Consider the following 21,589-nt stretch of genomic DNA (forward strand, 5'->3'; position numbering starts at 1 on the left):
TCTTACCTATGTCACCTCAGGCAAGTGGTGCAACTTCTCTGGCCCTCAGTTTCCTCATCTGTAAAATGGGGATAATAACGTCACTTACCACAATGAGCTAAGAGTAGTGGTCAGTGAATCTAAGCTCCCCTGTCTCCCCTCACTGCCAGGGAAGAGAAACACGTGAACGATGTTGTTCTGTGTCAGTTACTGCAACGGCTGGCTAACGGCAGAAACCGCCAATTACAAAATCATGAGCCTCGTCTGAGCACGTTCCCAAATCGCTCTTAACGAAGCCGAGTTTACAGGGGATTAATTAAAATGCTATGTTGAACATTAGACGCACCATATAACTTACTGAGGGAGACGAGAGATGAATAAAACACACGTAATGTTCTTCGTGGTTCATGCCCCACATCTCAATCCTGAGGGTTCCTTGCTTCACCCTACTCCACCCAACCTCAGTTGCCTCCATTTCTAAGTTGGAAAGTATGCAGATCCTCCTTTATTTTTTTTTAAAGTATCATGAACAATTTCATATATGCATAACATATATATAAAATGTAAAGAATCATGATGATGCCCAGCGTGAGACACCATGTACCTCTGAAGGCCCCAGAGAGCCCCCAGCACATGCCCCTCCCTTCACCCTCCAGGAGGGACCCTTGAGCCAGGCTTTCCATCTGCTTCTCCAAAGACCTAGACAGGCATCTTTAGGACCATCAGCTCCTCCACAGAAGGGCTGAGATCCGCCCAAATAGCGTAGATCAAAGGAGAAATGCTCAAGGGGGAGGAAAAGAGAGCAGAGAGAAAGCAGGCATCAAAAGATGTGAAAATGGAAAACACGGGTCAAGGATCCGCATTTGGGGCACAAAGGTGTCTTAACGGGTGAGTTCGAAATGCAAATATGCTTCGTACTAAACACCAGTGGTCCCAAACTTGATCCACACTCCCCACCCCTCCATACTCATCCAGAAGCACTGGGGGAAATTTGGAGCTTTTATAGAATCTGTGTCTCCCAATGTTGGAGAAACCAGGGGTGGCCCAGGGAATATGATCTCAGAACAAACTCCGCAGACAGGTCTCGCCACCTACTGGCGACCTCCCTCCTGCATACCCGCCTCTGCCACAATTCCTGAATAGAAGTTCTCACTCCACTTTGTCCACTGAATAAACCCCACAAAGGGAAGAATCCATTGGGTTGGAAAGCAGGGGGCATGGGTTCGATCCCTGGTCAGGGAACTAAGATCCTACATGCCATGTGGCACAGCCAAAAAAAGAGAGAGAGAGAGAGAGAGAGAGAGAGAGAACTTTTCTAAGTCATTCACACCCTAGTATGAATTTTCCCAGATTGCTTTGCTCACTGCAGCTGATTCAGCCAAGTTTTAAGCACGGGGCACCTGGGAGTCAGACCCAGATGGGGTCTCAAAGGTGGAGGCTTTGAGTAACTGAGAGGGTAGGAGAGGAGCAGTAGGAAGAAAGGGGGCGCAGAAAGTGAGGGGCACAGATTCCAAAGACGAACTCAGCCTGTTTCAAGTTTGCTTCCTCCAGGAAAAGAAGCATTCTTCCACTCCCTCTCCACTCCATCCCCTTCCTCTGTACTGTACACACCACTTCCCCAAGACTCAGCCCAATAGCCATGAGAAGCAAGACCAAATAAGGCCCATAGGCTAGTTAGACATCCAGCAACCCCACATAACGACATTTCCATGGGGAAATGTGTCCTGAGTCCCAAACTACGGACCTATGAACGTGCTTGAGGAAGCAGCTTCAGGGACAAGGCCTATCACTGAAAGGACTGCTGCTCTCCGAGAACCCCAGCTGTCTGTCCCATCAGGACACATCGGGGTGCCTGGAGCTCCTCTGACATGTGTTCAATGTTGAGTGCACTTTGGACCAATTTCGTCAGAATATTCGACTTGTCAAGTTTGGATGAATTCTATTATTTAAGAAATAAGCCACCACCTCGCCGCTTGCTTTCTGCAGGGCCATCCCAACCCAGGATGCGGTTACAGTGGAAAGCTACTCAACTGGAAACTTCCCAGAACATGGCTCAGGGCAGGGACAATCTTATCAGGAAACTTTCTGTTTGGGGTGAGGGTAAAGAGTGACGTTTAGCGGCTGATAAGGCCATGCCTGAGGACTTGGACTGTATATAAGGAGCGGCTCCTTCCTGCTGCTGTATCGCTTCCCATCCTCCCACCTCTGGAGTCTTGGGAGCCAGGAAGAACCATGAAGTGGTTGCTTCTCCTCACCTTGATAGCGCTCTCCGAGTGCACCTCCTACAAGTGAGTCTGGGGGACGCTCTGCACGAACAGCAGCTTCCCAGGGGCTATTTCCCTTTGCTGCCCTTCCCACTGCCTTTCTTTCCTCCCGTATTTCTCCTCTTCCCTCTTCCCTTCCTCCTCTCTCTTCGACCGTCCCAAGCCTCCCCTCTCTGCTCATCTGGGGACACAGCACGGCAGACGTGGTCCACAGCCCAGACCCTCCAGTCCAGCCCGGGCTGGGTCCGCAGCTCCAGCACTGGGCCGGGTGACTTTGGGCAACCACGTACCCTCTCTGCATTCCTGTGCCCCGAATGGGAGCAACTCCCCTCTCGACTTCCTTCTTCCGCTCTTGAGCCAGCTTTGTTTTCCTTCCAGGCCTTCCACGGCACCCCATGAGCAGGCCCCTTGGCTAATTACTCTTCTTCCTCCAAACCATCTGTTTGCAAATGCTCCACCACAGGGTCCCGCTCACCAGAAAGAAGTCCTTGAGGCAGAAACTGATCGAGAATGGCAAGCTGAAGGACTTTCTGCAGAATCACCAGTACAACATAGGCAGCAAGTACTTTCCCTCGGAGGCCACCACCTTGATGTCCGACCAGCCCCTTCAGAACTTCCTGGATGTGAGTGTGTGGGCAGGCAGTGGGTCAGCTCCAAGGACTTGGCCCAGTGGAGAGAAGGGGGTCCCAGGAGTCTGGGAAGATGGGCCAGCGCTCCAAACCCCCAGGCAGCAGTAAGCCAGGGATCTGCTCCCTGGATCTCAGAGGCGGGAAAACTCACAGTCAGAGCTGTTGCTCTCGCTCATTCATTCATTCGTTCATCCAGTGCTTACATGGATGGAGCACCTTCTGTGTGTCAGGCACTGTGCTGGGCCCAGAGAAGCAGCAGGGAATGAACCTCAGGGAGCCCACAATCTAGTAGGAGAGCCTCACAAAACGTAACAAGTATAACCAGGCTGAGGCCACGCAGTGACCGTGACACACTGAGTGTGCTGCAGGTGTGCAGGGACACCTCTCTGGAGCGATGAAGAGACAGCGGGGGTTCCAAGAGGACCGGAGAGGGTCCCAGAGAGTGGGGCAACTTGCACTAGACCCTGTGACTCTGGGGAGCAGAGTGTATTTGAGGAAAGGAAGCCAGTGTCCATTTTCAAAGCGAGGTCTGCGGGGGTCAGTGGGTGGAGCCAGACCAGAGTCTGGGATAAGGGTCTGCAGCCTAACTGCCACCGCATCATTTTAACTAGGGAATTTCGGGACGATCCCTTTGACTCTTCTGTTTGGGACGCAAATCCCTTCAGTAGAGAGTGTGTCCCCTGTGTGGAGGCCAAGGTTAGGAAGCAACGCTGCCTCTCGTTAAGAGCTTAGCCTGTGAGATTTGCCAGACCTGGAGCGAATCTAGGGTCTAAAGCTTCTGAGCCATGGGACCTTGGGCAAGTCATTTAAGTTCTCTGAGTGAGACTCAGCTTCCTCGCCCGTAAGACAGAACCATTACTATCTACCGTCAGAGGCTTGTTTCAAGTAATTCATGCAATAATGTAGGTGTGGGGTTTTTTTGCTTATTTGTTTGTTTGTGGAGTGCTTAGCACAGGGCCTGGCCCTTGGTAAGAGCTTGTTCAAAGCTTGAGAAAGTTAAGCCCCTTTGTTCACTTGACAAATATTTACGAAGCACCTACACTGTGTCAGAGGCTCTCTGCCAGGAGCTGGGGAAACAATGGTGACTGAGCAAAGATCCTGGAGCTCATATTCTAGAGGACAAATAAGAGACAAACAAATAAGGATGTAAGATAATTCCAGGTAATGACAAATGCCACAAAGAAAAATTAATTAATTAGAGTAAGGGGAAGAAGAAGAAGGGGACAGGGGCGAATTTAGACATAGTAGTCAGGGAGGGCCTCTTGGTGCAGGTGACATTTGACTAGAGCACGGAAGGACTGATGAGAAGATCTAGAGTAAACATTTTCCTAGCACAAGGGATAGCAAGTGCAAAGGCCCTGGGATGGGAATGAGCTGGTCATCAAAGAGCCACATCAGCGTGGCTGGGACAGAGCTGGCAAAGGAGAGACTGCAGCCACTAAGAGTAAAAAGCCTGAGGACACCCTTTCTTGAAACCCATTGCACGCACCCAGATTTAGGAATAAGATATCTCAAGGGGTCTCCGCCTTTAGGTGGGTGACTTTTTTATCTCCCCTTCAACAACTTAACGAAAAAGCGCTTAAGCATTTACTGGCTGGGTGCTGTCAGGTTCCACGCCCGTCCGAGAGTGTACATTCTCTAGGATGGCAAGACTGAGACACTCGAGGCAAGAGGGGACAGCACATTATTATTGGGCGTTAACGAGGCTTGGGAGAGCATAGTCAGTGGGTGACAGGAGAGCAATAGGGGAAGACTTCAAGGAGCAGGGGGGACCAGGCTGGGCCTTAAAGGATGGATACACTGGAGAGAGAGACAAAGGCAAGGAGGCCAGTGAAGGGGAAGGCGGGAGGGGGCCAAGATGACCCAGAGACAGTCCCCGGGGAGGCCAGGCTGCGGAGTCCCCCGTCACTGAGCTATGCTGTCCCCACCCTGGCAGATGGAGTACTTTGGCACCATCAGCATTGGAACCCCCGCCCAGGACTTCACCGTCATCTTTGACACTGGCTCCTCCAACCTGTGGGTGCCCTCCGTCTACTGCTCCAGTGTTGCCTGCAGTGAGTGCCCCCCTGCCCTCTCTGGGCCCCCAGCACCAAGTCACCTAGGAGCCCTGAACACTCAGGGGCCTCAAATAGGTCCGATTTCAAGCCTGCCGGAGTGACTCAGGGACCCACTCAACAGGCATTCACTGAGCGCTTACCATGTGCCAAGCACTAGGCTTAGGTGCCCTGGGAGGTGAAGGGGCGAATCACACGTGGTTCCAGCCCGCAGAAATTTCAGTCCAACGGCAGAGAGAGTGTGAAGCTGCACGTCACCATGGGCAGCTGTGGGCCTGCTCCACTCGGCGTTCACCTGGGGGGTCCTCAGGAGGGCCTTCAGTCAGTGAGGTGGTTAGCCAGATGAGTTCACTTTCTCCTCCAAAGCCCCGCCCAGAACCAAGGCAACCACCAAGGAAGACGCCCCCAGCCCGTGACTCTGGCTCAGCTTTTGAAGTTTGACAATGTCTCTTCTTGCCCTCACAGCCAACCACAACCGCTTCAACCCTAAAAAGTCCTCCACCTTCCAGAGCACCAGCGAGACGGTCTCCATTGCCTATGGTACCGGCAGCATGACAGGCATCCTTGGATACGACACAGTCCAGGTGAGCCCCCGCTGGCCAGCACCTCATGCTGCCCGGCCCTGGGGCCAGCTTCCAGGGACAGCACACGGCCCCCCGAACCAGCTCATTCAAGCAACACGGGTCTCGGTGATCCCAAAAGTAACCTGATTGGGGCACGCGGAAAGTGGCAGAGACACCACAGATGTTTCTAGCGGAGAAGCAGCAGGGGTAAGGGGGCGGGTGCCTGGAGCCAGAAGCCATCCTCAGGGTCACCCAAGCTGAATGCTATGGAGGGGGCAGCGAGAAGGGAGAAAGTGCCTCAGTTCGTTTTTAGCACCTCCTCTTCTTCCTCCTCCCCCCAACCCACAGCCCATTCGAGTCACAAAATCTCCACAAGCACCCCCATTTTCCAGGTCAAGGGCTCTGATTTGCCTGGGGTCTGCTTTGCACCCGATCCTCAGAAACACAAACACACGGTGACCATCTGTTCCGCAGCAAATTCTCACACCAAGTTGCAGACGGTGCCCATCTGGAGATCAGCCTCGACTGTCACCTCCAGTGGAACAACAAGCATTCCCAGGGATAATCCCTCTCCTCTCCTTCCAGCCTGATGCCCCGGAAGCCAAGTCCCACACGAAATGAACCAGGGATGCTCTGGGCCCGGGGCTGGCAGCCTGCAGTGCTCAGTCAGCACAAGCTGGTTATGAACACCTTGGTTTCCCCACCCAGGTTGCAGGCATCTCTGACACCAACCAGATCTTTGGCCTGAGTAAGACAGAGCCCGGCTCCTTCCTGTACTACGCTCCCTTCGACGGCATCCTGGGCCTGGCCTACCCCAGCATCTCCTCCTCCGGGGCCACCCCTGTTTTTGACAACATGTGGAACCAGGGTCTGGTTTCCCAAGACCTCTTCTCCGTCTACCTGAGCAAGTAAGTTAGGCAAGGAAGTTGCGGTCACCTGGTCCAGCAGGGGGCTGGCTGTCGAAGGCTGGGTGGGCTGGAGAGAGTCTTGGCAAGCCGGGGATTGGAAAGGTCAATGTCTAAGGCTCTCTAAGGTATATCTTTGGAGAGAATGGTGCCAAAGTCCTCTCTGAGGAACCATCTTCATTCGTCTTATTTTACTAGCGAGAGTCTTTGTCACCTTGCCTCACACAAGTGGGATATCATTAGCCATTTGCTCTCCTGAAGACCACCATTTAAAGTGAATCCACTTAAAAGTGGGGCCAAAAGTCCATAGCAAGAAATGAAAAGAAGATTTGATTGGGACTTACATCTTGAACAGTGAAACTTTTAAATGATGAAAGCAAGTTTCTTTCATTAGTTAACAAAATCTAGGCTCCAGGTGTGACTATGAGTTAATTCTAAGAATAAGGCATAACGAAGTCTTGATTTTCGCTGAGTAGAAGTTTATGCCAGAACGTCTGAGGGTGTGTCCTCGACTTTCCCAAGACACTCGACTTTCCCCTGACGTTCACGTCCTTCTCTTTTGAAGCGATTTGTCACCATCGATGTGCTTCCCTTTAGTTATCGACTGTTCTGCTCTCATCTCCTTGTGTCACAGGTGCTGTCAGATGTTTATAGGGGAGGCAGGGTGGGGTTAGGTGAGTTGGGGTCACGTTCTGTCCGTGTCCAGTTCTTCAGTGATTAATTTCTTATTGTCACCTACATTTGTTTCCCTATCTAACCGAAAACTGCAGAGATTTAGACAATGAATATTCCAGTAACCAGGACTCCTGCAGTTTACAGCGGGAGGGCCCTTTTATCCTTTTTTCCTCTTGGCCACTTGATATTCAAGTTTCAGCTCTTAAACATAATCTGCTTTTATGGGCACTTAGATGTGTCACCCGGGGCCGACTAGAACAGAGTTTCTCAATCTCAGCACTATTGACATCTTTGGACCAGATGACTCCTTGCTGTTGGGGGCTGTCCTGGGATGTCTGGCACCCTCCCCGGCCTCTACCTACTAGACGCCAGGGGCTCCCCCGACCCCCACCCAATCATGGCAATCAAAAACACCTCCAGACGTTGGCAAACCATGAACAACTCTATCAAGGCCTTAAGAGCAGACACTGTCATTCATTCATTTCTCTTGAGGTCCCCACAGCAGTGAGAGAGAGTATTTTGTGGAAACCACACAACGCTTCGGAACCAGAAAGACCTGGGTTCCAATCTTGGTTTTGCGGCTCCCTGGCTGTGTGACCTAGGGCACATTGCCTCACCTCTCTGAGCCTCAGTTTCCTCACTGTAAAATAGAAATAATAATAACAATAGTGACTATGGCATGGATCTTGGTGTGAGGATTACAGGAAGCCCTGTGGGTCGTACACTCTGCATGGCTCCTGGCACCGGCAAGAGTCCGATCAGGAGTAGCTCTTAGAACGCCCACAGTTTATATGTTCAGTCGAATGAGTGAATGAATGCGTGAACAACTGAATTCCTGCCTTTCCCCCTCCACTTTCCATAGAGATGATGAGAGCGGCAGCGTGGTGCAGTTCGGTGGCATCGATTCTTCTTACTACACGGGAACCCTGAACTGGGTGCCTGTTTCTTATGAGGGTTATTGGCAGATCACCGTGGACAGGTGAGGTCACCATGGATGGGCGATATCCCGGCATGGGCCCCAGACCCCATTTCTTTACAGACTCATAGTTAACTAAGAATTCCAGGATCCCCCTGGAACAGGCAGCACAGGGAAACGTGCTCCAGGAAGAGAAGGCGGAAGTTGGCCAAGCCAGAGAGACCCTGACAAGGGCACGTCACGGGAGGAAGAGTGCTGTCAGGAACCCCCAGACACTCTGCAAGGATGAGACAGCCACTCCCCTTCTGAGCAGGGAGGCAGGACAATCTACCAGCATCCCTGGGGAGAGGGGAGGACCCCCTTGTCCATACATCTCGGCCTTTAGGGTGCCTGTCACTTTTGGTCTAGGATCAGGGCCAAACGGCAGAGAAGTTGTTTCAAACCATTTCCTCCCACTTTCCCCTTCAAATCCTGTCTGCCCCCAGGCAGCCTCACCCTCTGGCTGCTCTGCCCCCAGCTGGCCTCCTAGGGTGACCCATTGCCCAGGTTTGCCCAGGAGTGAGCAGTCTCTCGGGATGCCGGTCTTTCGGTACTAAAACCAAGACAGTCCTAGGCAAACTGGGACACGCTGGTCACCCTACGTCTGCCCCAGCCATGCTAACATCCCATCAGTGCCTCAAACTCCCACCCCTGCTCCCCTTGGGTCTAGAACAGGGCAGTCAGGGCTGGACTTACCTGGCCATCACTCCAGTGTCTCCATCACTCCCCACCCTGTGTCCCCTCTACCTGTGACGCCCTCCTCCAACTCCTCACTCCCTAGCAACCTCTGGGCGTCTGCTTCCCTGAGAAGCCTTCCCGGGTTGCTGCACACTGCCGCCCTCACCCTGGCCTGTGTTCCCGTTCCCTTGCTGTACGCTCTGCCCAGCCCGCTCAACTTATCTTTCCAGCCAGAGTGGAAGCTCCCTGCGGTCAGATACCGTGCGCCCATCTTGTCTGGCTTTGCATCTCCCGTGCCTAACACAGAATAGGCACTCAGTAAATATTTGTGGAACACGTGAATGCATAGAATGAATGAGTGTGTGAATGAGAGAAGCTGAAATTTTATGCATCGGCCAATGGATGGGGAAGAGGGACCCTCCAGGGTCACCTGGTGCCTCCTTGGGAGATGTACCCCCTGGGGGCTCCGGGGACCCTGACTTGCATCTCAACCTCAGCATCACCATGTCTGGAGAGCCCATCGCTTGCATGTCTGGCTGCCAGGCCATCGTTGACACCGGTACCTCTCTGCTGTCCGGCCCGACCAATGCCATTGCCAACATCCAGAGCTACATTGGAGCCAGCGAGGGTCCCTACGGCAGCGTAAGTCCAGCGCTGACCGCCCTGTTCTAGACCCAGACGGTGGACCTTCCACACAGGAGGGATGAAAGCCTTTCTAATCCTCACTCTTTCCAGATGGTGATCAGCTGCTCCGCCATCGACAGCCTTCCCGACATCGTCTTCACAATCAACGGTGTCCAGTACCCTGTTCCCGCAAAGGCCTACGTCCTGCAGGTAAGGGGGCTCTGAGCCTTCCACCTAGATGTGCCTGCACAGCACGTGGCCACATACTCCCCCTTGGCACAAGGGCAAGTGCACTTCCACAAGCTGGAGCTCACATCTGCTCTGGACAGCCTCCGGAGAAAAAGAACACTTCAAAAATAAACGCATGAATGAGAATTGGGATGCAACACCCCCAGGGGGAAAAAAGCAAGGCAAGGGCTGATGGCGTGAAAAGAGGATTTTCAGTGGAACACCAGAGTCCAAGCTCTGGGTCTCAATTACTAGCCCGTAGATACTGAGCAAGTTACAACCTTCCTTAGCCTCAGTTTCCTCATCTAAAAGCTAGAGCTTTCCCCACGCTCAGGGTGTGGTTAGGGTAATCACGCGAGATTGGCCACATCAAAGCTACGAAGGGTTGGGCAGATAGAAATCACAGCTTCCATAGGGTAAGGGCTTATGATGCTCCTACTGCCTCTACCACACAAAAATCTTTAGGCAGAGGAGCCACAGGAAAATTCTGCCTTCGATTACAATGCCGGATGGAAAACTAGTTTTGCCCAGTGGGTCGATGTCATTCAGCAAGAAATAGGGAGGCCCAGGCCCCTCCCCCAGAGATGCTGATTAATTAGGAGGGAGTGGGGCCTGAGCCACGGTGGGAGGTGGGGCCCGGGGGGTGGGGGGTGGGGGGGGTCAAAGCTCCACAGGTGATTCTAATACAAGCCAAGGTTGCTGGCCCAGTGACTCAGTGAATGAAAAGGACTAACAGCTGATCCGCTTTGCCACTGGTCAGGATCAGAATAATGAGAAAAGGCTGCGTCACCAGGGCTTCCAAAATCCTCCCCGGCAGCTGAGTTCTCCCTAAAGCCCTTAGCTGCGATGCTGACGTCAGGGTGTATGCATCTGCCGGAAACCCTGGATAATGTCTGGTAATCCCTGGGAACCAAGAGTGCAGTAAGCCGCTTATACAGGCAGACGCCAGGCCAGGGAGAGCCAGGAGGCTCCTCCTTGCACGTACCTGGCAGGGGACCACGGCCCTGGATGCTCACACCCCAGCGCCTGTCACTGCTGGGTCTGTGTCCCAGCTCCAGTTTCATTCTCCTTTCCTCCAGAGCCAGGGAGACTGCATGAGCGGATTCCAGGGCATGAACATCCCCACCTTCTCCGGAGAGCTCTGGATCTTGGGTGACATCTTCATCCGCCAGTACTACACTGTCTTTGACAGGGCCAACAACCAGGTCGGCCTGGCTCCCGTGGCCTGAGCCCGAGTCTTTCCGGCCACTTCCCAGGAAGATCCCGCCCTAGTTTCTGTCCCTGTTTGTCCTTCGATGTAGATAATTCTCCGTGATTGTTCTTCCTCTGGGATCGTGGAGGTGGAATCTTGGCCCTGTTCCCTGTCACACCAATAACGTAGAATAAATCATAACCTCCTGGAAAATGCCTTATGAGGTTGCGTCTCTTTGTCAGTGTTCCCCTTTACATCACTGGGGTCAGAATGCCAGGGCAGGGGGACAGAACTGACCACATCCATTTGGACAGCACCAAACACAGTGACAGTGGCAGCACACTCTTTGTAACAGAGCCGGCAAGATGAACGGGCCTCGGTTGGGCCAGCTGGGAGCATCATATAAAGAGCTGGGGACCAGAAATGCCAGGCCCGTTGCCTCCTCATAGAAGAGAGCACCTGAGTTCTTGGTTGAGGGAGTAACTTCTTATTTTTCCCAAAGCCAAGAAGAGATAAGGAGAAAAGGAAAAAGATTAAGGAGAGGTGCCCACTGATGGGTGACTTCCTAAGTAGGGCAGGCAGGGTAGGAATGACCGTGAGACATGGGCCAGAGTGGTGAGAGAAGCTGACACCCCAAAACCTAACAGGCTGTTCTGTGATGAGCTGGTTGATGCAGACTAACCCGTGGGAGGCCCTCCATACTCTGGGTGCAAGACACCAAGCTGATCCGTTTCCCCACTGGTGATTGAAAGAGGATGGTTTTCCATTCCCCAAGGAGAGGTTGAGAGAGGGAGCTGACACGCCATCAGCAAACCTGCCCTAGAAAGGTAGCCAGGAAATATCTAGAGCAGCAGTTCTCAGAATGGGTTTTGGTAGCAAAATGTTCAATGAAAAAGTTTCAAAATAAGTATGCAACAGGCTACATTCTAGGCCCTTCTTCAAGGTTCACAAGGCACAGTTCCCAATCAAAGGCTCTGAGAACTCCTGCCGCAAAGCGATCTGTTTCACTTTGACTCAGTTCAGCTTGATCTCAGTTCCTCTTCTGCTGGTCAACCTATTCCAGCCCTGTGCTCCTCGGCGTGCACGTTGGAAGAATTCCCATAGCGTCTGCGTCTGCTGGGTTCCAGGCTGTCCGCTGGAGATACCGGCCTGAGCGCTGGAGCTGGGCCTCCCTGCTGAGGCGGACTGACTTCTGGGTGCCCAGAACAAGATGGCTTTAGGAACTCTTGTCACATCATCCCCCAATTTGTAATTTGTCACATAAATACAAGATATTAGGCTCAAGGAAGGGTGAGGTGAGCTCTTCCTACCCAATGCCCCAGGTCTTCCCAATGTCACTTATACCCTATCTAGCTGCGCAATCTTTTTAAATCATAAATTTGATCACAACCCTCCCTTGCTTCAAACCTTTCATTAATGCTCTGCAATTGCACTTGGAATAAGACATTATATCTTTGGTGTGGCTTCAAGGCCCTGCATGCTCTGGTCCCCATGGACCTTCCCTGTGTCACCTTAATCCCTCTTACCCTGAGCTCCCACCTCCCTGGCCTTCGCCCACCTCCACAAATACCCAAGTTCTTCCCCACCTCCAGGCCTCTGCACACACTGTTCCCTTTGCTTGCTGTTCCCTTTTTCTTGACCTGCTAACTCCTAGCATCCTGCAGGTGTCAGTTTACACATCAATTCCCTGTGAAGCCCTCCCTGACCACCCTCTCATGGGGTGGTCCTGCTTTCCTTTATGGTACTGGGCACAGCTGGAGATGATGACTCAGTGGGAGTGTTTGTGTCAGATCCACCAAGGCAGAGACTGTGATCATTTAACTGTTGAAGCCCCAGCAGCAAGAGCAGGGCCTGGCACATTGGAGGCGCTCAATAGATATTTGCTGACTGAGTGAAGGATTCAAAAAAAAAATTTTTTTTTTGACCGCACTGCGCAGCTTGTGGGATCTTAGTTCCCTGACAAGGGATCGAACCTGTGCCCTCAGCAGTGAAAGCATGGAGTCCTAACCACTGGACCTCCAGGGAATTCCCTCAAGATAATTTTTTAAAAGGAAACAACTACGATAAGATGAAAGAGTGGATCTGATTTGAGAGAGGCCATGGTTAAGACCACAGATGGGGGACTTCCCTGGTGGCTCAGTGGTTAAGAACCCGCCTGCCAATGCAGGGCACACAGGTTCAAGCCCTGGTCTGGCAAGATTCCACATGCTTCAGAGCAACTAAGCCCGTGTGCCACAACTACTGAAGCCCGCATGCCTAGAGCCCATGTTCCACAACAGGAGAAGCCACCACAATGAGAAGCCCGCGCACCGCAACAAAGAGTAGCCCCTGGTCTCCGCAACTAGAGAAAAGCCCACACGCAGCAACGAAGACCCAATGCAGCCAAAAATTAATTAATTGATTTTTTTTTTAAAAAGACCACAGATGGGTACACTGTCACCCCCACTCACATTCTGTCCTAGTCATACTTGGTCATGGGACCAGCAGGTGGATTCTCAGGCTTCTGGGGATGAATTCCATGATGTCCTGGCTCTTTGCTGTGTTTGTGTTTCTGCTGTTTCCCCCCGAGCACCTCCCGTGCCCCAGGCAGTATTCTAGGCTCCAGGGATGCACCATCCCCTCCCCCGACCCCGTGTTCCCCCTTCTCAGCCCCTCAACCCTGGGATTCTTGGATCCAGACAGAATCTAAAAAGAATCCCCATTAGCTCATTTATACTAGAAAACCGCACGCTAGCATATCTGATCTGACACTTTGCTCCACAAGGTAAGGTGGATTCACATTCCTCCTCTAGGGTCTCAGGCCTCTTCCCCACCCATCTTTCCCCATTTCCTGAGGGCCTCGAGGGTCTAAGCTCAGTTCAATCCATCTTTTCCACTCATAGTTGTCCAGGAGTGGTTTTAGTGTTTTTTGTTTTTTGTTTTTTGGGGGTTTTTTGCTGCACCACACAGCTTGCAAGATCTTAGTTCCCCAACCAGGGATCGAACTCCGGCCCACGGCAATGAAATCGCCAAGTCCTAAGTGCTAGACCGCCGGGGAATTCCCCAGGAGTATTATTTTCTTTTTCTTTTTCTTTTTTTTTTTTTGGGTACGCAGGCCTCTCACTGTTGTGGCCTCTCCCGTTGCGGAGCACAGGCTCCGGACGTGCAGGCTCAGCAGCCATGGCTCACGGGCCCAGCCGCTCTGCGGCATGTGGGATCTTCCCGGACCGGGGCACGGACCCGTGTCCCCTGCATCGGCAGGCGGACTCTGAACCACTGCGCCACCAGGGAAGCCCCCCAGGAGCGTTATTTTCATCTCGTATGTCTCTGCTCTGATCTGTGGAACCCAGGCCCTCCCGAACATGGACTCTTGCACATCGCTGGAGGGGGCATCCATGGGTACAACCCCTAAGGAGCGCCATTTGGCACTATCCATCTAAACGAGAAATGTGTTTACCTTTCGGCCCCGTAACTTCACTTCTGGGAATTTATCTTAAAGATAGACTTGCACACGTGCAAAATGATGTAAGGCCGAGGTTACTCTTTGTAGCATCTTTTGTAAGAGCAAGATTTGAAACGACCCAAATGTCCGCCCCCAGGGGCTGGTTCAATGACTTCTGCTGCGTGCGCACAGGAGCCTCTGCGCAGCTGTAAAGAGCAGAGAAATGAGGATGCTCGGGAAGGACTGGGACAGAAAGATCTCGAGAAGAGACCGTTAGGTGTAAAACCACGAACTGAAACACAGGTGATAGCAGAGCCTCTGCTATTTTATCTTTGAATTATAAAGAAAGTAAGATTTGCTTGCACATACATAAAGAAACAGAGAAAGGGTACCCGAGAACCAGACACCACAGAAGTGGTGGGGAGGGAAGGGGGAGCCTTGGTGGATGTGGGGTTGGGGAGACTCCTCACTAAAACAATTTTATATATCTTTATTTCTAGTGATGGGATGTACTACACATTCAAAATAAGTTAAAGAAAGGCATTTTTAAACCTCTGAAAGTTTATCCTAACTTGAAACCTACTGTGGTCTGTCCTCAAGCCCGTTTATCTGATAAACTCCAAAAGCAGGTCTCTTGAACCGGGTCTGATCATTTGGCCCGTCGGGAATTTCCTAGGTCCCGTGAAACTGACCCTGTGGAACAGGCTCCAGCCCACCGTCCCCGTCCTCTACTGCAGGGGTCCCCAACCCCTGGACCACGGACCGTAGCGCACGGCAGGAGGCGAGCGGCAGGCAAGAAGGCGAAGCCTCATCTTCCGCTTCCCATCACTCCCCATCGCTCCCGTCACCGCCTGAACCAACCCTCCGCTACCCCGTGGAAAAACCGTCTTCCACGAAACCGGTCCCTGGTGCCAAACTGCTGGGGACAACTGCTCTCGTGCTTCCTAGAACCCGACATATGGACTCCTAGCTAGGGGGAAATGCAGGGTGTACTTCCCCAAGAACAAACACCCCGCACACACACACCTGCTTGTCGGAACCCAGGCTGCTAAGAATTCAGACCAGCTCGTGCATTCGTTAAAAGCACTCTGTGCCCGGGAATTCCCTGGTGGTCCAGCGGTTAGGACTTGGTGCTTTCACTGCCATGAACCAGAATTCGATCCCTGGTCAGGGAACTAAGATCCCGCAAGCCGAGTGGTGTGGCAAAAAAAAAAAAGCACTCTGTGCCCATCTAGGGTCTTGAAGGTGGTCCTCTGGCCTCCTGGTGCCAGTCAGTGCTGGGGCTTATCGCCAGCAGAACACGTTCTTACCAAGTTGGGTCCCACCAAGGCCTCCCAACATGTCACAATGGCACTGCCTACCCACGGGGTGGGGGGTCAGGGGGGTGGGGAGAGGGGCAGGAGGAGAGCTCCGAGCTCCCCTCAATGGTCCTGAGAAGGGCCTGCGGTGACCACGGTGTGGTGAGAGCCCTGGCCCAGCCACGGGGTGCTCTGGAGGCAGCCCCTGCACCTCCTCTCCAACCCCATGCCCCAGGTCTTATGCCCAGAGCGAGCAGACAGGAGGCAGGCATGATCCCTGGGTGAGGCCAGCTGGACATGCTGGAGAGCCGATAGGAGCCCATGAGCAAGAGAGGGACAAGAGTGGCGTCCTCAGGCCTTCGGGGGACAATTCCGAGGTGTGTGCTCCATGACCTCCCAGAGGGTCCGCAGGAGGAAGGGGTGCCAGTTGCCCGTGGCAGGGACCCACTCTTTAACCAAAGCTGATTGGTTTTCTTCCCTTCTCTGTCTCCCTTCGCCCTCCCTCACCGTGCTCTCTGGGTTCACTTTCCGGGGCAGCGACTCTCACCCAAATCTCTCTCTCTCTCCGGGTCTGCCCTTGGGGAGCTCAAACTAAGATACGGCGGTCTTGGCACCTTGAATAAACTGCAGCCATCAAGTGTCTCTCTGCAACTCCAACGGAACAAGCCAACCAAATGCGACTTGAAGGGGGAAAGCCCAGGCTGGGAGTCCAAAGCCCAGAGCCCTCCTCCCAGATCAGCCTTCCTAGTCTGTGCAACCTTCGGACACTCTCCTGACCTCTCTGGGCTTCTGTGGTCTCAGCTGTAAGCGGGGAATGGGAGTGTCTCAGACAGTCATGTTTTTATACTTGGACCGACTTGAGGGAAGTGTCTACAGCGGTCCTCCCACCCCCCACCCCTCAGCCTCTTTTTTTTTTTTTTATGGCCGTGCCGCGTTGCTTGCAGGATCTCGGTTCCCTGACCAGGGATTGAACCCAGGCTCTGGCAGTGAGAGTGCGGAGTCCTAATCACTAGGCCACCAGGGAACTCCCCACCCCAGTCTTTTATTTTTTTTAATGTTCAAAATGAACACTATTTACCTGAGTTCTGTGGAGAGGGGAGACTAGTATTAAAACTTGAATTGCATCCTTTGTTGCACAGAGGGATAGCGGTGAGAAAACTGGCACTGACGCTGAGCCTCTACCATGTTGAGAGCTGGCCTGTTTGAGGAGCAGAGCCAATCAGTGTTCTACACTTTCATCCTGAAGTTAGATCCCAAGTGGCATCATGAAGCTGGGTGGGCTGCACAAGGTCACAAGCACAAAGCCCCGAGACTTATGGAGTCTGTATTATATGCTGTCATCTCAACTCCATGAGGAAGGACTGTTGTGAGCCCATTATACAGATGAGGGAACCGAGACCTAAGGTCTCACAGCTAGTCACAGCAAGTAGGGCTCAAACAGGGGTCTCACGGCACCCCAGCCCTCATTCAACCACACCCTTTGTGTCTTAACTGGTCTCTAAGTAAGATGGTCTCTAAGTCCTTTGCATCCCTAAAGTCTTTGGTTTTCATGCTCCTAATTCCAAATTCATTATTCCTGCCATCCTGCTTGGATTAGGACCCCTCCCTACACTGACACCTGGGGCGGATAACCCAGATGGCCTTTGCAGCCAGTGCCCACTGGGGACACTCCCCGCTGGGATACATGGTGAGCATCAGGGCAGAGAAGAGGCAAGGGGAGGATGGCCTGGGCCAGTGTAGGCGCAGGTTACTCTGCAGCCCCCTTGGGTTTAGCAAGGGATAGCAAGTTGGTGACACGGTGACAGCATAGCTCTCTGTCTTCCACCCCCATCTCACTTTCCCCCATCAATGCTAGCACTGTCCTCTTTCCAGCTGTCATGGAAACTGGGCCACACCGTCCACATGCCCCCTTCAGGATAGACGCATTTATTATCCCAGCCGCAGGGAAGGTTGTTGACTGACGGCTCTCAGCCACCAGCCCTCACAGGGAACTGCCTTGGCTGACACCCCTTTCCTGGGCCCGCTTCCCACAGACAGAATCACTGGCCAACATGGGGGCACAAAGCCCTGTCCCCTTGTCCCAACTCGGGCTGACTCTGAAGGCCAGCCCAGCCTCAGAGCTCCACAGGGGGTTGGCTGAGACCGTGCCACTGCCGGGCTCCACCCCTGCCTCCTGCTTGCCTCCCTCGGCCCACAGATGTTAAAGCTAAGCACAGGCCCTAAGACTCCACCTGCCTACTATTCCCTCCCAGGGAACCCATCTGTCTTTTCCGGCCCCTCACTTCAGAAGTCTCCTAGCATCACAGGCCACCAGGTACTTACCTAAGACCCCTCCCCATCTAGCCCCAGGTCTCTGCAGGCTTTTCTCGTGAGCTGGGGGTTGAGGTGGGCACTAGCTCATCACCTGTGGGCTTGCAGTGACGTTTTCCCACCTTTCCAAAGGCGAGAAGTGAATGAGCAGGGCAGCCTGGGGGAGACCGAGACAGATTTTAATCAGGAAACCTCGGGTGAGGACACATGACAGCTGGTGGCACAATTTCAGTGGAATCCCAGGCTCCTCGGACCCTCCTGCTCCAGAGGAGGGACTCAGCTGCCCCAACCTTTCTCAGAAGAGAGGCGGCCCACGCAGTCCAGGGAGGATGCTGACGGTGGAGAACGTGTTGCTGGAGTCTCACAACACATCCCAGATGCTTCTTGGGAGCAAGGCTACATCGGGCCCTGAGGGTTTTCCATCCCCGCCAGGGGTCCTGAAGGAGTCGGCAGCCTCACTGGCCCCCAGAGCCGCCCTGCAAGCTCCCAGGGCCTCTGGCAGAGCCTTCTCTGTCTGGCGTCTCCTGGGCACGGCCCTGCAACAGAGTCCTGCTTACACTGTGGACTCCTCCTGTGAGGGCCCCATGGTGGGCTCCTGGGGGCCAGGGCTGGCCGTGGCTGCAAGGGCTGCAGAGAGTCTGGAGGCGGCTGGAGAGAGCCTGCGAGGCCTGAGGATAGTGACGGGGGCCTCTGAGGGGCTGGGGCCCATCGTGGAAAGGGCTGAGGCTCTACGCCGGATGGTGGCAGGCAGAGAAGGCTGTCTGGATGCTGTGTGGGCCCCGGAGGCCGAGGACGAGGGCTCTGGAGTAACAGGAGGTGGCCCGGGAGCCCCGGGAGAGGCCGGAGGTAGAGAGGAGGCTCCTGGAGGGATTGAAGGCCCTGGTGAGGGCCAAGGGGGCTGGGAGGCCCCGGGCTCCCCTGGGAACATGCCCCCTGGCCCCAAAGGGGGTGAGGGTAAGGCCTGGGCTCCTGAGAGGCTCACGGGTATAGTCTGCATGTCAGACAGGTTTGTTCTCAGGAGGAGCTGGAGGAGCTGCAGCGCTGGCCTCCGAGGTGACACCGCTGGGGGCCCCGGGCAGGAGCTGCAGTTGAGCAGGGCCTCAGGGTCTCCACGGGGGGTCCGGGCCACTTTGCTGAGCTCAGCGTCTCCACGAGGGGAGAGACCCCGGCTTTCTTCCAGGGAATCTAGAGAGGGGGCGGGGCAAGAAGGTGCACAGTGGTTCCCCCCACGCCTGAGGCGGGTCTGGGATGAGCTGCACCGAGGACAGCGCCCCAGCTCTGGCCCTTAAGGGTCCCTGTGCACCGGCCGTCGGGGTTGGGGGATCCCGCCGGCTCCTGTCTCCAGGAAAGGGAAGACCCAAAAGGAACCATGAGCAGAGAGAGACAGTTCACCAAGGCACTGGCTGTGTGACCTTGTACGAGGCACATAACTCCCCTGGGCCTCCATTTCCCCATCTGTAAAATGGGCATCATAATAACAGTGACGACCACACAGGCCACGCAATGAGGGCTGAATGAAACGGAGCCTGAGAGGTCTCAGCCTAAACCCAAATGTAAAGTCTGGACTTTGGGTGACAATCACGGGTCAGAGTCGGTTCATTGATTGTAGCAAATGTACCATCTGGTGGGGGATGTTGACAGCAGGGGGCGCTGTGCGTGGGGCGGGGGCAGGGGGATTCGGGGAGCTGTCCGTACCTTCTGCTCGATTTTGCTGTGAACCTAAAAATGCTTTAAAAAAAAAAGTCTATTGAAAAAATTTGCTTTTAAGTCTCAGCCTGGAGGCCAGCGCATCATAAGGGTTTAATCCATGGTTGGAGAACAAGGGAAGGAAGGAAGAATATTGGAGAAAGGTATGATCAGGGAGGAGACGGAGGCTGGTAAACACATTACAAACTGGAATGATTACATTTTAAAAATCATCAAAAGATAACCTATAACTTTTTTAAAAATTGTGACTCACCCTGCTGTACACCTGAAAGTTATATAACATTGTACATCAATATACCTCAATTGAAATATATATATAAACCATCAAAAGGATAATCACAAAAACCACTTTACCAAAAACCACTGAATTGTGTAATTTGAGCGTGTGACTTACAGGGTGTGTGAATTATATCTCAAGAAAGCTGTTCTTTTTTTTTTTTAATTATCAAAAGGAAACAATTCACCTCGTATTTCAGTAAAAAGCATTTCTTCTTAAAACAAGTTCGCACATGGTGAACGCAGCTGAGGCAGGTGCCCCAGGAGAAGGAGGTGGGCTCTGCATCTCATCTCTTTGGGCCTCAGTTTCCCCATCAGGAGGCAGGAGAGCGGAATGGGAACGAGCATGGGGTGAGGAATCAGAGAGACATGGCCCTGAGTCCGACGACACTACCACCTAGAACGTGGCCTTAAAGACAGAAACTTGGGAATTCCCTGGCGGCCCAGTGGTTAGGACTTGGCACTTCCACTGCATGGGGCCCGGGTTCCATTCCTGGTTGGGGAACTAAGATCCCATAAGCTGTGCGGCACGGCCAAAAAAAATTTTTAAATAAATAAGTTCTTTTTAAAAAGACAGAAACTTAACTTCTCTGAGCCTCCATTTCCCCATCTGCAAAATGGAGACAATAAGAGCACCCATGCATAAACATTCCTGGGGCATTTAAATGAGACAATACAGGTAAAAGGCTCCATACACTGCCTGGCACCTTAGCTAACGATTAGTCTCTAGAAAGCAGGGGAAGAGTATCCCTCAGCTTGCAGAGGGTTTTGTGCTGGTTAAGGTCAAATCTATAATCACTCAACAGTTCCCAACATAATGACTGTATGGGATCAGGATGTTTCCAGCCCCAGCAGTCCTGACAGCCTCTCTCCATCCACAGAACTGAAGAGCTGCCCTAAATACAGGATGTCCTCTTCAAAAGGTCAAAGGAGTTAAAGAGGTATTTTATACCAGAGGAAATTCAGGCCACAAATCCGTGGAAAAATTCACTGTCTTCCTGGAAGTTTAAAAAATGTACAATAGCCACCGGTAAGGTACTTTATGGACATGTTAACCTGGAAAAATTAAATTCAAAACACACAGTGTAGAGTTGGTGGGCATATGGGGCACCAGCTACGTCTCTGTAAGTTTCCCCTTTCTCTAGGACCCCATCTGGTAACCTGCTGTCATGCCCTAGGAGTCACCAAACCACTCCTGACACCCTGTGACCTAGTCACTGCATCTATTAACCACAGGGTCTGAATGCAACTCACAAAATTTGAAAACAAAAGTTGTCTGACCAAAGATTTTTCACAGTGGGTCCACGATGGATAGAAAAAAAAAAAAAAGAAGAAGAGGAAAAAAGAAACCACCTAAATGTCAACCAAAAAGGGAAGAGGTAAGCAAACCATAATATTTGGGAGCGTTTTTAAATGGCCAGCTGTGGGCTACATCAATATTTTGAAACTGTGTGTTACAGTAGGTTGTCCGTGTCCTGTTTATACCTCTGCAAAAAGATCCACATGAACAAACACTCATGATAGAGAGAGACGAACAGATGTGAATCATTTTCAGGAGTCAATGTAGCAGAGTAGCTAAAAGCATTGACTCTGGGCTCAAATCCTGGTTCTACTGCCAACCAGCTGTGTGACCTTGAGCACCTCACTTCACCTCTCTGTGCCTCAGTTTCCTCACCTGGAAAATGGGGATGCTAATAGTATCTATCACAAAGAGTTGCTGTGAAAATGAAATAAGACGTATGAAAACAAACAGATGGCCAACAGGGACATGAAAAGATGCTCAACATCACTAATCATCACGGAAATGCAAATCAAAACCACAATGAGATAC

The 21,589-nt window shown here is 52.6% G+C and overlaps 2 protein-coding genes across 2 annotated transcripts in view; one reads left to right on the plus strand and one right to left on the minus strand.

Moving 5' to 3' along the window:
• Nucleotides 1–2,211: 2,211 nt before the first annotated feature.
• On the plus strand, nt 2,212–10,783 carry LOC309964700 (pepsin A-4-like; the record flags this gene model as incomplete). Its single annotated transcript, XM_082843826.1, has 9 exons — nt 2,212–2,267; nt 2,707–2,866; nt 4,809–4,926; nt 5,392–5,510; nt 6,198–6,397; nt 7,932–8,048; nt 9,200–9,344; nt 9,438–9,536; nt 10,634–10,783. 9 exons carry the CDS (start codon nt 2,212–2,214, stop codon nt 10,781–10,783), a joined length of 1,164 nt encoding a protein of 387 aa, XP_082699952.1.
• Nucleotides 10,784–18,328: 7,545 nt separating this feature from the next.
• The window catches only part of VWCE (von Willebrand factor C and EGF domains), a gene marked incomplete at both ends in the record, with an annotated part of 29,671 nt that continues 26,410 nt past the window's right edge, over nt 18,329–21,589 (minus strand). Inside the window, one exon of the mRNA XM_082845581.1 lies at nt 18,329–18,960. Coding sequence (XP_082701707.1) covers nt 18,329–18,960 — 632 coding nt within the window. The remainder of the gene's footprint in view (nt 18,961–21,589) is intronic.

Source organism: Leucopleurus acutus (genome assembly GCF_964270905.1).
Source record: "Leucopleurus acutus genome assembly, chromosome: 8".
NCBI classification, from domain to species: domain Eukaryota; kingdom Metazoa; phylum Chordata; class Mammalia; order Artiodactyla; family Delphinidae; genus Leucopleurus; species Leucopleurus acutus.